Source organism: Lepus europaeus, chromosome 18 (genome assembly GCF_033115175.1).
Source record: "Lepus europaeus isolate LE1 chromosome 18, mLepTim1.pri, whole genome shotgun sequence".
Taxonomy (NCBI): Eukaryota; Metazoa; Chordata; class Mammalia; order Lagomorpha; family Leporidae; genus Lepus; species Lepus europaeus.
The window spans coordinates 38,799,137-38,814,413 of NC_084844.1; the positions used below are offsets into that span (position 1 = coordinate 38,799,137).

Sequence of the window (15,277 nt, forward strand, 5' to 3'; positions counted from 1 at the left end):
GCGAGTCCCGCGGGGCCCCTCATCGCTAAGGTCGCCCTGGGTTTATCCAGAGGGCAGGGCATGACCCGGGAATGGGGTCAAGTGACCCAGGTCTGCTCCTGAGTTTGAGTCTGCCTCTGCCTTAAGCGATCCGCCTCCCCCGTGTGCCTCCCGTTTCACAGAGGCTGACCTGAGAGCCCTCTGGCACTTCTGTCACAGGTCATCGCCTACCCAAAAGCCTAAATGGGAAACGCTCCAACATCCCAAGCTTTGTGAGGGCTGACCTGGTACCACGAATGGAAAATTCCACACCATGTAACTTTCTCTCATGCCTACAGTTAGATAAAATACTGTGTAAAATTCCATCCAGAACTGCTAAATGTTTGAGGAGGTGGATGTCAGCCCTGGCTGGACTTTCCACAACACACACATGAATCAAAACATCATAAATATGGACAATTGTACATGCCACTGTAAAACTTGTAAAAATTATAACTAAGAAATAAAGCACTGTATAACTACCTTCAGGCAGTGTGTGTAGGCTGTATGTCAGACGTAATGTAAATGAGCTTCCCGTTTAGACTTGAGTCCCAGGCCTAAGACATTTCATTATGGACACACAAACATTCCGGAATCTGAAACCCTGCAGGTAAAGGGTGCTTGGCTTGCATCCTCTCTTCCACAGGCTTAGCTTCTTTAGTTGTTAAATGGGAACCTTGGAACCTGCCTTGTGGCCACTGTGGAAATTGTTTATCAGCAACTCAGACCTAGCATTTAGCACTCACTATGTAGTGACTTGACTTAGTAAATACTGTATCTACTACTTACTGTTATGATCCCTCACATCTCTTCTGTTGAAGAATCTTCAGTGGCTTTGGCCATCCTGGTAACCCTTTTCTTTTTATTATTTTTTAAGATTTATTTATTTATTTGAAAGGCACAGCAACCGAGAGGGAGAAACGAAGAGATAGAGGAATCGTCCATCTGCTGATTCACTCTCCAGATGGCTGCAAAAGCCAGAGGAAGGCCAGGCTGAAGCCAGGAGCCAGGAGTCAGGAACTCCACCTGGGTCTCCCAAGTGGGTGGCAGGGGACCAAGGACTTGAGCCATCTTCCATTGCTTTCTCAGGCACATTAGCAGGGAGCTGGATTGGAAGTGGAGCAGCCAGGACTCAGACAAGTGCTCCGATATGGAACGCCATTGTCACAGAGTTCTGCGCCATGGTATTGAACACATTTTCCAGTCCTGAGCCTGCGATGCAATATGCAAAACAGACTTCACATTACAGTAAGGTGTGATAAGTACCGAGCAGCCACGTCATGTATGAGGTGGTTGTCTTCAATGAAATCTACTTTAAAGGGAACAGGGAGGGGCGAGAAACACCGGGTGTTTGGAGAGAATTAAAAATGGCTGACAACAGGGGCAGTCAGCCTAGTTGTTAAGCTACGTATGTCCCACATCACAGTGCCTGAGCCTGATTCCTGGCTCCTAGTCCAGCTTCCTGTTAGTGCAGACCATGGGAGGCAGAAGTGATGGCTTACGTGACCGGGTCCCTGCCTCCCACGTGGTCTTTATGAGGGTGGCTCCATGGCATGGACATTGTTGATCTGAAGTCAGAGGCGGGGTGGTGGGGTGATGGTCCAATCACAGGATTGGTCCCCCTGGTCACCGGCTCCCAGCCTGGAGCTGTCAGAAGCCCTGAGCCCCCAGTCATCTCACTGGATACAAAAGGCACTTCCAGTTTTGTTTTGTTAAAGATGCACTCTTGCAGTGAGTTAAGCTGCAGCCTGTGAGCTACTGGTTCAAGTTGTGGCTGGTTCACTTCCGATCCAGCTCCCTGCTAAGGCACCTGAGAAGGCAGCAGAAGATGGCCCAAGTGCTTGGGCCCCTGCACCCATGTGAGAGACCTGGGTGGAGTTCCTGGCTTCTGGCTTCAGCCTGGCCCAATCCCAGCTGATGCAGCCATTTAGGAAGTGAACTAGTAGATGGAAGATCCCTCTTTTTCTGTCTCTACCTCTGTCCCATCACCCTGCCTTTCAAATAAATAAATAAATCTTTAAAAAAAAAAAAAAAGGAAGATGGACGTTTTGCCTTCTTTCCCATTTTATTTGAAAGGTAAATTTTTGAAGTACCCTTGCTATGAGACTAGTGTGAGAATTTACCTTAGCAGACTATACAGCTGCAGGTATGACCCCTGAAAAAGGAGCTGACTGTAGCAGAGTGCCCGGGTTTGCTTCCTAGCTCTAGCTCTCAACTCCAACCTCCTGCGATTGCGGACGCTGGGAGGCAGCAGTGGCAGCTCAGATGCTGGGTTCCTGCCGCCCGCGTGGGAGACCCAGACGGAGTTCCCCGCTCCTGACTTCATCCTCTCGCAGTCCCAGCCATTTCGGGCATTTGGGAAGTGAAACGGGATGAGAGCTCACTCGCTCTCACACTCTCCTTCTGCCTCTCAAATAAATTTATTTTTTTTTTTAATTTGAAAAAGACAAAGAGCGAAAAAGCTGATTTAGACTACCTCCTGGAGGTGCCAAGTTTAGCGACTGCCCTCTAGAGCCTGTTAATCGGCACACTTGGTGCCGTTTCTCCCTACTAGGAGACTTGCAAAGCATTTGGCAACTATGCGGCTTCAGGAACATTGCTCCATGGGTGCTGGATCCCTGATTGGTTTTCAGCACTTGCTTCCCTTTCCAAAACTCCACCGAGAAGTCTGGGGGGGGGGGTGGTGTCTGGGCAGTTTCCGGGTGAATTCAGAGCACATCTTCATCAGTCCACTGACAGATACTAACCTCCTAACGCCTTTTCCTGCTTTGTCAGTTGGACCAACAGCTCACTGTAGACAAGAGCCTCACTCCTTCTGCTTCTGGCTCAGTGCCAGGGACCAAGTGGCCGCCTAAAAGTTTCCAGCGCGCCCAAGCCCTCCCACCTCCTCACCATTGTCCACCACGTAGATGGTGCGTGAGTTGTCGTGGATGGCCAGGTCCTTCCTGGGGACGTTCTTATTGAGCAGGTTCAGCGCCTGGTCCCTGCCCTGGCCAGACACCTTCTTATTGACCAGCATGTCCAGCAGGTGGCTGGTGATCTGCTTCAGGTCCTTCTTGGTGTCTGAGGAACAAGCAGACAGGGGTCAACAGGGAGGAGCAGGAAGCCTCGGATCTATGGGACCAGGAATGCAGAAACTTCTAGAAGAGCCCTGGGAATATTGACTCCAGCACTTTCCGGATATGTGAATTTGCCAGGGAAATAGAGTGTTGTTGCCCATCTCACCCCTAGAAAGGGAAAAGAATCCCTCGATGACACCCCAAAGGCAGCTTGGGCCACCGTGGAAGTCGGACTCTCCGACAGCCTGCTCCAGGCTTGGACAGCTCTGGTTCCTAGAAAGCTCCTCACTCCCAGGCAGTGACTGGCAGAGATTCAGAAACGCCTTCTGCAGTTTTAATAAACTGTCGTAATCAAATGTTTTCTGGAAAGGAAATGCACAGTCCTTACAAGACATTTTACTCCCCACAGGCCCGGGCATGCTGGGGGGATGAATTCAAGTTGCCTTTGATGCCAGGACTTCCCTGACAGATCGTACAGAGAGATAAATGCTTCCTCCTGACTTTGCCCTGTCTGGTCTCCCAGAGACAAGGCTTTTGTTCTCATTCTTGGATGGAGCTCAAAGGCAGGCAGGCAGGCAGGCAGGCAGACAGAAAGTAGAGACAATCAAACTGCATCAGATAAACAACGGATGAAAGAATGGGGCCATCTACCCTGCAGGAGGGAAGAGGAGGGCTTGTTTGCAGAGGAAGCTGTGTCATGAGGCTAGATACCATTCTCAGCCTGTGAGGCTCTGGGGAAGAACTGGCACCAGAGGTGGGTGGAGCCAAAAGGAGATAGCTTTGAGATCAAGGTATGAAAGAATTTTGTAGCACTCGCCACTTCCCAGGGAAGCCACAGGAGACTGTGCCCTCGTGGCCCCCAGTGAAGCACACCTTCAAGATTCACACTTCCCGTGGCCCCTCCCACACTGGACGTGGGTGGGTCACGTGATTTCCGGCAAAAGTCTGAGTCTTGCAGAGCACTTGCACATGGGCCTGTCCCTTCTGAGTGCAGTCACTCTGCTATGTAGAAACCCACAAGGGAAAAAAAAAAATTATGGTTGACCTCGGCAATGAGCCACCAGCCACCCAAATGAGGCCCTCTTGGACCATCCTGGAATTCTAGCTCGGGAAGGGAAAGGGACTCACTGGCCACTACAACAGTAAAGGCAGAGCCACATCAAGAATCCAGGACTCCGAAAAGCTAGGCTTATTCAATGTATAAACAGCTCTTCTAAACAAACAAGGAAAACTCTCATATCCCAGCAGAAAAAACAGCTATCAACATGAATAAGCCATCCAAAGACAAACTCAAATGGCTAGTATTCATCAAGATAAAGGAAATCGATCAACCTCACTAGCATTTTTCTAATTCCAACGAGATAATTTTCCTCTACTGAATAGGAAAGCATCCTTAAGAATGATCTTATTCGAGTCTGCTGAGAACACAACGCAAAGAGAACTGTCATGGTCGCTTGGTGAGCCCCCTCAGAAAGGAGCTGGACAGTGAGGGGGCAGAGGAACTTCCGTAATGTCCATGGCCTCAGACCATAGCCTTCTCCCGATTCTAGAATTTGCCCCATGGCCGGCGCCGTGGCTCAACAGGCTAATCCTCCGCCTAGTGGCGCCGGCACACTGGGTTCTAGTCCCGATCGGGGCACCGATCCTGTCCCGGTTGCCCCTCTTCCAGGCCAGCTCTCTGCTGTGGCCCGGGAGTGCAGTGGAGGATGGCCCAAGTGCTTGGGCCCTGCACCCCATGGGAGACCAGGATAAGCACCTGGCTCCTGCCATCGGAACAGCGCGGTGCGCCGGCCGCAGCGCGCTACCGTGGTGGCCATTAGAGGGTGAACCAACGGCAAAGGAAGACCTTTCTCTCTGTCTCTCTCTCTCTCTCTCACTGTCCACTCTGCCTGTCAAAAAATAAAAAAATAAAAAAATTTAAAAAAAAAAGAATTTGCCCCAAGGACATAATTACAAATGCAAACATGAATTTATGTGAATACCAGTTACTGAAACTTCTTTATAAACATGCCAATTGGAACCCATCCAGATATTCAATAATACAGAACTGATTCATGAATTATAAAAAACTCGTACAAGGGGATATTATGGAATTATTTAAAATAAACTCTTCTGTGTGAACCTGGCCCCGTGAGCCTCCTGGCCAGGGCAAGAACCCGTAGGCTGAAGTGTAAGACCTGGGTGTTGGGGAGAAGCATGGGTCTGTATGTGCGTACACGTAGCAAACAAAAGTGAAGTCAATAATTACTGAAATCAAAGGAATCCCTTTAAAGATTATTAAGCTGCTATAATATAACGTTCAGTGGAGAAAAAGCATAAAATTATTCTTAGCAGAGTTCCAATTTTCCTCAATGGATATTTTTAGAGATGGAGACAAAAAGCACAAGAAGTCACCCACAATAGTGATAATAGTGTTTATCTTAATGGGCAACTACAGGTTTTGTTCCATCTTGAAATGTTTCTACACTTGTTCCACTTTCTCCAGGAAGCCTCTGTTACTGTTTCTAAGCTGTAGTAAAATATGTGTAACATAAATTTCCCCATTGTAACCGTTTTAAGTGACATGAAGTACATTGACATTGCTGCACCACCATCCAACCACAGAGCTTTTCTCATCTTTGGAGCCAATAAACAGTGGGTGGGTCTCCATTCCCTTCCAGGGCTCAATAACATCAGCCACATTTTGCTTATCCAGGGCTGTGTGGGTGGACACTGAGTTGCTGCCACCTTTTGGCTATTGTGAGTCCTGCTGCCACATCTCTGTTACTTTTACAATAAAAAAATACAGACAAAAATAAACCCACACCATCTCCATGTACAGGGACTGCACAGTCTGATGGCAGCAGGGGAGAAAGGGAGGGCGACTCCCCTCCCCAACCCGCCCCCCACAACCCCTGGAGCTCAAACTGCAGGAGGTCTCCTACCTAGAACCAGGGCCTCCTCCTTCCCACGGTGCTCTCGCTTGTCCTCCCCAGAAAGGGAGTCGATGACAGCTTGCAGCAGGTTGCAGACGGCCAGGGACATCTCCTCGCTTTCCACGGACATGAGGCTACAGATGCGGTCTATGCGGACTGAGTGCAAAATCGCCGTGGCCTGGACAGCCGCAGAAGTCACCATCAGTGGCCCTGCCCCTCCCTGTCAGCTGCCATGCAGGTGAGGGGGGTGGGTATCACCTACCCCACCCCATGCAGGGGGGAAGCAAACCCAGGCAGCCAATAACCCAAGCCTTTTGCAGAGAGCAGAGCTAGGCCCAGCTGATACAGTAGCCACTCCCCACCTAAATGCATCGAAATGTAAGACAGGTGAGCATTTTAAAAAGTTTGCAAAAATGGAATAACAAGATAAGTGCATTTTGGTGCAAAAAAAAATTTGAAATCCATGCACAATCTTTTCATAATACACATTTCTCAAGAAATTTTTGAAGATCCTTTGTATGCATGGAGTTTGAAACTTTTTTGCACTGAAATAGACTTATAATTCCACTTTCCATGAATTTCTTGAAGTTCCCTCACATGCACCTCACTTCAAAGACTTAGTATAAAGAGTTACATAATATCAAAGGTTTTGCATTCAGTTCTTCCCCCAAAACCACTTTCACTAAGCTTATCTTTGCATAGTCACATTTCCAGCTCAAAGGAAAAAGACTGGATTCTGCTGTACTCAGTTAGGGGCCAGACCACCACGATTATGACTTTCTGTTGGGCGCTATCTATGCCAGCCACAGCTCTACCCACATGCCACCCCCTGGACCCTGGCACCCCACAGCCAGGCTCTCACCCTGGCTCGGTGGCCACTACACATGCCCGACAGGGTCCGCACTGCAGCCAGCACCAGCTCTGGTTTCTTAGTATCCAGGAGCTGCAGCAGCAGGGCCACTCCATTGTTCTGGAAGATTCTTTCAGCTCCAGCTTCCTCACGGCCTAGGACAATGAGGTTGTTGGCAGCCTAAAGGAGGAAAGAGGCAGTGGGGTCACCAAGGAGGCATGGCTGCCCTGGCCTTGACCATGGGTAAGTATCAGGGGCTGGTGCAAGGATGGATCTTCAGAATACCCTTAGACTGTCTTGCATTGTAATTCTACTCTTGGAAACACAGATAAAGGACATAATTCAAAAGAAGACAAAGTAACCTGCATAAAGACCAACTTGGTGAAATATATTGCAGCCATTATAGTCATAAATAAAAAGGCTGCACAGCCATTTGGAGAAAAGCCTCGGTAAGCAGAATCAGAATCCGACATTCACTCTGCCTGCATTGACAACTGCGTGTGTGTGTGTGCTTATGGAGACGGACTAGGGAAAAGGCTCAGAAGCAAAAGGCTTCTACTCGGAGGGCCGTTTTCCTTGAATATTTTCTCTTCTATCTGTTTTTGGTACTGTTAGTTTGCGTGTTTGCCTAGTCAGGGGACCCTGAAGCTGTAAAAGTTCTCAGGAAGGCAGAAGGTGGTAACCAGAAAGATTACACCCACATGGGAGACCTGGATGGAGTTCTGGACTCACGGCATTAGAATGGACCAGCCTGGAGGCCGGTGCCATGGCTCACTTGGTTAATCCTCCACCTGCAGTGCTGGCATCCCATATGGGCACCAGGTTCTGGTCCCAGTTGCTCCTCTTCCAGTCCAGCTCTCTGCTGTGGCCCAGGAAGGCAGTGGAGAATCGCCCAAGTGCTTGGGCCCTGCACCCACATCAGAGACCAGGAGGAAGCACCTGGCTCCTGGCTTTGGATCAGCATAGCTCCAGCCGTGGTGGCCATTTGGGGGATGAACCAACGGAAGGAAGACCTTTCTCTCTGTCTCTCTCTCTCTCTCTCTCACTAACTCTGTCAAAAAAAAAAAAAAAAAAAAAAAAGGACCAGCCTGGGCTGTTGCAGGAGTGAAATAGTAGATGCAAGATCATCCTCTGTTTCTCTGCCTTTCAAATAAAATGAAAATAAGTAATTTAAAAAATATTTTAAAAGAACCATCTTTATCAGTGGAGAGCTTTGTGTCTTCATTGATGACCACTCAGTACGTCTTCACAAGAGTTGTTATAGAAGGTATTTGCATACTATGTGGATTTATTGACTGTCAGACTAGGAAACATTATTCAGGCATCCTCTGTTTAGTTCTTATAAATGGAAAACATGGTATCAGCACTGTGGCGCAGTGCCGGCATCTCATATTGACACCAGTTCAAGTTCCAGCTGCTCCACTTCCAATCCAGCTCCCCGCTAATGCACCTGGGAAAGCGGCAGAGGATGGCTCAAGTCCTTAGTCCCCTGCACCCATGTGGGAGACCTGGCAGAAACTCCTGGCTCTGGATTGGCTCAGCTCTGGCCATTGAGGCCATCTGGGGAATGAACCAGGAGATGGAAGACCTCTCTCGCTCTGTCACTACCTCTCTCTGTAACTGTCTTTCAAATAAATAAAATAAACTTAAAAAAAAAAAGGAAGACGCTCAAATGTCCAATTTGTTTCCACGGAAGAAGAACTAGAACATGAAAAAATGCAACAAATTTTGTGAAGAAGACTGTATCAGTGAGTATTTGAATATTTAATTTGAATATTTCAGAATGACCTCTCTCCAACATTTTTAAATGAAGCAAAGCATTATTTAAACGTGTCATTGTTTTTCAGGACTGAAATCATGATGAGGCAAATGAGGCACTCACACCTTGGATGCAAAATGTAAGGAGGTGCCAAGAAACTCCATCATTGGGATAAATACTATTTAATGCAATTAAAAAAAATAAGTCGACGGGGCGACGCAGTGGCGCAGTAGGTTAATCCATTGCGTGCAGCGCAGGCATCCCATGTGGGTGCCAGTTCTAGTCCCAGCTGCTCCATTTCCAATCCAGCTCTCTGCTATGGCCTAGGAAAGCAGTGGAAGATGGTCCAGGTGCTTGGGCTCCTGCGTCTGCGTGGGAGACTGGGAGGAGGTGCCTGGCTCCTGGCTTCAGATTGGTGCGGCTCTGGCCATTGTGGCCGTTTGGGGAATGAACCAACAGAGGGAGGACCTTTCCCTCTGTCTCTCCCTCTCACTGTCTGTAACTCTACCTCTCAAATAAAATAAAATCTTTTTAAAAAATTAAGTCAATTCAAAAAAATCCACGATGAACAAAATATCAACATTTTAAATTAACAACAGGATCCTGTCCTTCTGCACGAGTCTCCTCACCCATAAGTCTGGTCCCTAAAAGTTCAGGCTCTGTTTTCTATCGTGTTCTTCAAGGTCAGGGTATCACTGGCTGGATGTCAGCTGATGGGTGCAGAGAGCGCCCTCTGCTGGCTGGCCCTGCACACTCACCTTTTCCCGCTTATCAGCCTCGCTGTTTTCGTCCAAGAGGATCTCAAACATGGTCTGTACCCTGGAGTCGGTGGAGAACTGCACGCGGAGCTGTGGAAGGAGGAGGGGGGAGGCAGGAGGCAGGCGGCGCCACATAATCTCAGTCTGTTCCTCGGCTAGCTCATCTCAGTAATATTGGGGGGCGGAGGGGTCTACTCAATCCCAGCACACTGGCTGACTTACCCACTCAACAGTTAGCTGAAATAAAGCCTGCGTGCCAGGCACAGTTCTAGATGCTGGGGATAGACTGGTGCACAAAATCAAGTCCCCACCCGAGATGGATGGGCGTCTGGCCAGCATCCCATATTGGGAAGTCTGGGTTTGAGTTACACCCAGCTACTGACTCCAGCTTCCTGCCTGTGCAGACCTGGGATGGCTCAAGTACTTGGGTCCCAGCCACTCACATGGGAGACCTGGGCTACATCCCTGGCTCCTCGCTTTGGCCTGGCCCAGCCACAGGCATTTGGGGGAATGGACCAGTGAATGGGAGATCTCTATTTGTCTTGCAAATAAATAACATTTTAAAGAGTCCTCGACCCATGGGGCTCAGTCTCATTCCCCTCGCTATCTGGGCATTGCAACAGTCTTGAAAGCAGCCCAATTTTAGAGCCTCATGGACACTCAGAGGTTAGACAGTCACACAGAAACTAAATCAGAAACACGTCGCCAAACTTGGAAACCTGAATCAGCTCCCAAGAGTCCATAGAAATTGTTATCTGGCTAGGGGGCGAGGGCCTCGTGCTCCCCTCCCCACCCCACTGCTCTGCATTTTAAGCACTCAACTTCCTCACCTGGCCAGCTCCTTCTCTGCTTCCCACTGCTTTGCTCTGCTGCTCCACACTCCCTTGGGGTGGGGAGAGGTCTTCCCTTCTCCCACCCCTCCTCCGATCTCCCCTTCTACTGTATTTCCCCTGCCCTCCAGCCTGCACCCTGGACAGGGAGCTGTGGTCCTGCCATGGGGACTTCTTGGGCCTTGGGGCAAGGAGCTCGGTGACTGGTGACTCTCCTGCTCTCCCAGAGGGGAACTGACATCTCAAGGGGTCCCTTGGAAAATTAGAAGCAGAGCCAGGAGTAGGGTGCTCGGGTCCTCACCTCTGGTCCAGGATCTCCCTCCCCATACCCCCTCAACTTCCTAGAAAAGATTTCACCTTTCTCCTGGCTCCTTAACTCTCCTCTATCCCTTATCAATGTCCCTTGATTCCCAGGAAGCATCTGATAGCCAGGACAGAGGAAGATCGCTAAGTTACAGTGATTTTTTTTTCCCCTATCTGGAATGCGAAAGACCTGTGTTGTAGCCCTGGCTGGCCTGTACCCACTGAAAAGAATCCCAACACCTCTTTGATCACTCACAGGTAGGTGCACCTGCTCAACTGTCCTGTGGAGCCTGCTCTTGCCACCTGCTGCCCCCAGCTAGCGTGTGGAGGTAGGGCTGGCTCTGCTCCCCCACCATCCCCACTGGGATTGGAAATGGGCACAGCCAGGGCCTGTGGGGGACTGCCCAGCTCACCTTCTCCTGAATGCTGCCATTGAGTCTCCTCAGCGTCTCCTGGAAGTTCTGGTTCCGTGGCTCGAGGGTGGCACAGCGCTGAACGTCCTTAAAGGCCTGGTCCAGCTTCCCCAGGTGCTCCAGCGCCTGGCATCGCCGGTACAGAGCCTTGATGTCCGAGGAGTTGATGTCGATAGCTATGGGGGGTGGGGTGGGGGACAGGCGATGCCTCAGGGGGCCGGGCTGTGGGCCCCCTCCCCTCCTGCTCTTGCAGGCTTCTCTGTCCTCCTGGAGGGTCCACATGCATGTGGACTGCCTGGCCCACTTTCCCTTTAGCAGGGAGAAGTGGGATCCATAGAACCTCAGGTTGGGACAGGAGCTCATGGAACAACTCATCCAAGTCCTGACGCTCCAAGCCCTGCTACAGGATCCCCACCAAGGGCTCATCCATTGCTTGCATACCCCCAGCAACGGGGAGCTCCCTCCTCCTCCAGGCAGCTCCACCAGAAGCCCCTCCACCTTCCCATCTGAAATATACCCCCTGCTACTGAGATGAAATCCAGTCCTGCTGTGATAGCCTCGCAGGTCTGGGGAGGCCTAGCTCCAGCCCACCTGGGAGCCGCTTTCTTCTCTGGGCTGCCCCCCCCCCCGCCCCGTGCCTCTCCAGAGGATGGGTTTTCACACCTTCTCCAGCTCATTCCAGTCTTTGCAAACTCAGACAGTTTCTCCTTCACCCCACCCCCACCTCCCAAAAAATCAAAACCCAAGACAGACCATGCAGAGGCGAGGAGGTGAAGGCAAGGTCGGGGGGAGGGCTGCCCACCTCTGGAGGCGTCTGCCGCGGCCTGGACGTAGCTCTCCTGCGATGCCAGACAGAGACAGAGACTCAGTGAATGAGGGCCCCGTGCAGGGCGCCACAGCCATGAGGGTGGCGAGGAGTGGCTGGGGGAGCTACAGGCTGCTGGACACCCGGGGTGCACCCATCCCTGGGCATGAAAAGTGGACAGGCTCTGGCATCAGATGAACCTGGGATTCAGGCCCAGCTCTGTTACCACTGGGAGAGCCCAGGCAGGGGAACGATGCCCTCGGAGGCCTGAGGCTCTTATCTGCCGGAAGTGGGTATCAACAGGGGTCACAGGGCTGATCTTAAGATGCCGTGAAATTGCACCCACAAACAGCTCCTGCGCGAGCCTCAGGCTGCCCTGTGTGAGTTTCTGTCTCCCCAAGGAGTGGGCTCAGCAGGACGAGGCCCCACTGAGGGGTCCAGACGGGCGGCTGGGACGATGGCCTACTCAGGGGCTGCCCCCCCAACCCAGGGCCCTCAGCCCTACGCCTGGCCCATCCTGCCCCAGACCGTTTTCAAGCCGCAGGCTGCCCGGTTCCGGTAGAGCGTGGCCAGCAGGGCCTTGTCCTTGGTCAGCTTCAGGGCCTGGCTGTAGCTCTTTGTCGCCGCCTTGTAGTCCTGGAGCTGGAAGTGCTGGTTCCCCTCCTCCTTCAGCTTCACTGCTTCTGCCTCCGCCATCTGTCAGGACAGGGCCAGCCCCTTGCTCCAGACCCAGGGCTGGGGTTCTGGCCTGCAGTCCCAGCTCCTGGGTCCATCCCACTGTGGTGGATTCTGCCTAGGAGGGACCCACCCTCAGCACCCCCAAGTCATTGTCCCGGACAGCCATTAGGACGTTTGCTTGGCCTGAGAGGGGTCTCAGGGTCCCAGTGCCTCGCCCTCTGACCCTCCCAGCCAGCCTGCACGGGCAGGTGGGTGAAGCCACCTTGCCAGAGGCCCGCTGTCCCCCGGCCCGGCTCACATTGCCTGTGGTGGCTCTGTCGTTGCTCTGTGATGCTGCTCCTCTGAGCTGCCCGTCACCTCCAGCCAGCCAGGCCCAGCCTACCCGCTCAGCCCTTTATCACCCCTGCCAGTGGCTTCAGACCATATTTGTCCACAGGGGCAGGTGGCCCTGCAGTTTGTCATGGATCCTAGGGGCCCTCCCCCTCCCCAGACTGGACAGAGGGGACCACGTGGAGGTGCTGATTAGCCTGTGCCCCTGGGGCTTAGGAGCAGTCCTGGGGGTGGTCACGGGCTCACAGCCCAAGAAAGAGAAAGATCCAGAAAGGAGGGGCACTCCCCGTCCCCAAGCACAGCCCCCCCCCCATGCCTCCGCCACCTCCGCCCTACATAAACAACCTCCTTGCCCACCCCAGCTGCTGCTATTTTGGGCACAGAGTGACAGCTGAGGGGCTGACAGACAGAGCAGTTGCCCAGGTCCCGCACCAACTGGAGGCTTCCAGAAATGCCTCTCTGGAGGGAGGAGGGAGAACAGAGGGGAGGCTCGCGACACCTCAGCCCGACCTCTGCCTTCCCGTGTTGAAAATGCCCTGCTTTCCAAGGCTGGCAGGACTTGTCTCAGCCAAGCGGGCTGTGGCAGGGCTCCGGTCGTCTCCTGCCCCCCCCCCCCCCAGAGTGGGCAAAGCGATGCAGCTGGGAGCTCCCTGAGGGGGGCTCTGCGCCGCCCCCCATTGGACTGACCTCTCCCACAACAGGGGCTGAGTCATGCTGGGCACTCCCTGAGACCAAGGTCTCTACCCCACCCCCAGCCAACCTGTTGCTCTCCTGGGACCAGCCGCCCCTCCCCCCATCAGAAGGGGGTCTTCCTAGGTATTCACTATCACAGAGGACTGATTGTTCCTCCTCTATCTGCGGCTTCCCGAGGACCCACCAGGCTGCCTGCCCCCACTTGGACTCCCTGCTTGTCAGAGTTTCCAAGCCTGGGACAGGAGCTCCCTTCCAGAGGGACAGGGACAGCATCTCCAGCAGCTTGGCTCCTCCCCATGCCCAGCACAGAGCCTGGTTGAGCCGGGGCCCCATGTGCCCAAATGAATGAATGAATGAATGAATGAACACATGAATGGCATCTTCCTGCTGATTGGCTCTGCTCACTTCCATTCCATGCCCTCCTACCCTCCCCCACACACCTTCAACCTTACCTGATGAAGACTGAGAAAGACACGGAAGAAAATTCACAGGGAGGGGCCGGCGTGGTGGCATAGTGGGTTAAGCCTCTGCCTGCAGTGCTGGCATCCCATATGGATCGCTGGCTCGAGTCAGAGAACAGCAGGGACCCCAGACTCAAACCCTGATCCAGTAATTCATTCTACAGGCATTTCTTAAACATCCACTGTGTGCCAGGAACTGTAGAGGGTAGCATTACCATGTCGATGAGCCCTCCTTAAGGCTCAGGAGGGCTGGAGTCTGTTCACTGACTGGTCCAAGTGTCTGCAGTAGTGTGTGGTACATAGGAGGTGCTCAGTGATGGATCTGTGACTTCTACAGGGGGAAGACAAGTTTTGCACACAGCGTGGAAATAGGCATCATTGCAGAGAAGGCTTCCCTGAGCACGTGGGTGCTCAATGCATTTGTTGGATGAATGAGTGGATGTTTAAGGCAAGACTTGAGGAGTGAGGCGCTGCTCCTGTCTCAGTCAGCACCAGAGACTGGGAGGCTTAGACAACATAGGGGCTGCCACTGGGCATGGTTTCTGGTGAGGTCTCTCTTGCCAGCCTACAGACACTGGGCCCTTATGCAGTCTCCTCTCTGTGAGTGTTGGAGGCAGGATGCAGATAGGGAGGACCGAGAGCTCCAGGTCCCTTGCTCTTTTTTTTTTTTTTTTTTTAATAGATTTAGTTATTTGTTTCAGAGTTTGAGAGAGAGAGAGAGAGACAGAGAGATTGTCCATCCTGCTGGTTCACTCCCCAAATGGCCGCAATGGCTTGGGCTGTGCCAAACTGAACCCAGGAGCCAGGAGCTCCTTCCAGGTCTCCCACATGGGTGCAAGGGCCCAAGCACTTGGGTCATCTTCTGCTGCTTTCCCAGACGCATAAGCGAGGAGCTGGATTGGAAGTGGAGCAGCCAGGATTCAAAATGGCACCCATATGGGATGTTCACTGGACCTTTATTACCTGCTTTGTAGGGCCTATTTCCTTAAATTTTTTTTAACTTATTTTATTTATTTGAGAGACAGAAGGGAGATTTCCCTTCTGCTGGTTCACTCCCCAGTTACCCTGGATGGCCAGGGCTGATCCAGCCTGGAGGCGAGATGTGGGAACTCAGTCTAGGTCTCCCACGTGAGTGGCAGGCACCCAATTGTTTAGGTCATCATCTGCCTTCCAGGGTAGGTGTTAGTAGGAAGCTGGAATTGGGATTGGAGCTGGGATTCAGACCTAGGCACTCTGATATGGAGTGTGGGCATCCCAAGTGACGTCCAAAAAGCTAGGACAAGTGTCCGCCCCACCCTCCTCCTTGGACATATGTATTTGGGGTGGGGGTGAGGATGAGACAATTCAATCTCTAATGGTTCTAGATGGAGGGAGAAACTACATGTGCAAAAAACACTGATGGAGT

At 51.9% G+C, this 15,277-nt stretch overlaps 1 protein-coding gene across 1 annotated transcript in view; it reads right to left on the minus strand.

The window, feature by feature from the left end:
• The window catches only part of UNC45B (unc-45 myosin chaperone B), a 30,504-nt gene extending 17,767 nt beyond the window's left edge, over positions 1–12,737 (minus strand). The window contains exons 1-8 of the mRNA XM_062215948.1: positions 12,687–12,737; positions 12,239–12,406; positions 11,708–11,744; positions 10,906–11,081; positions 9,360–9,449; positions 6,855–7,022; positions 6,002–6,170; positions 2,911–3,081 (exon numbers count right to left, since the gene is read on the minus strand). Coding sequence (XP_062071932.1) covers positions 2,911–3,081; positions 6,002–6,170; positions 6,855–7,022; positions 9,360–9,449; positions 10,906–11,081; positions 11,708–11,744; positions 12,239–12,406 — 979 coding nt within the window. The 5' untranslated portion in view covers positions 12,687–12,737. The remainder of the gene's footprint in view (positions 1–2,910; positions 3,082–6,001; positions 6,171–6,854; positions 7,023–9,359; positions 9,450–10,905; positions 11,082–11,707; positions 11,745–12,238; positions 12,407–12,686) is intronic.
• Between the last annotated feature and the right edge of the window lie 2,540 nt (positions 12,738–15,277).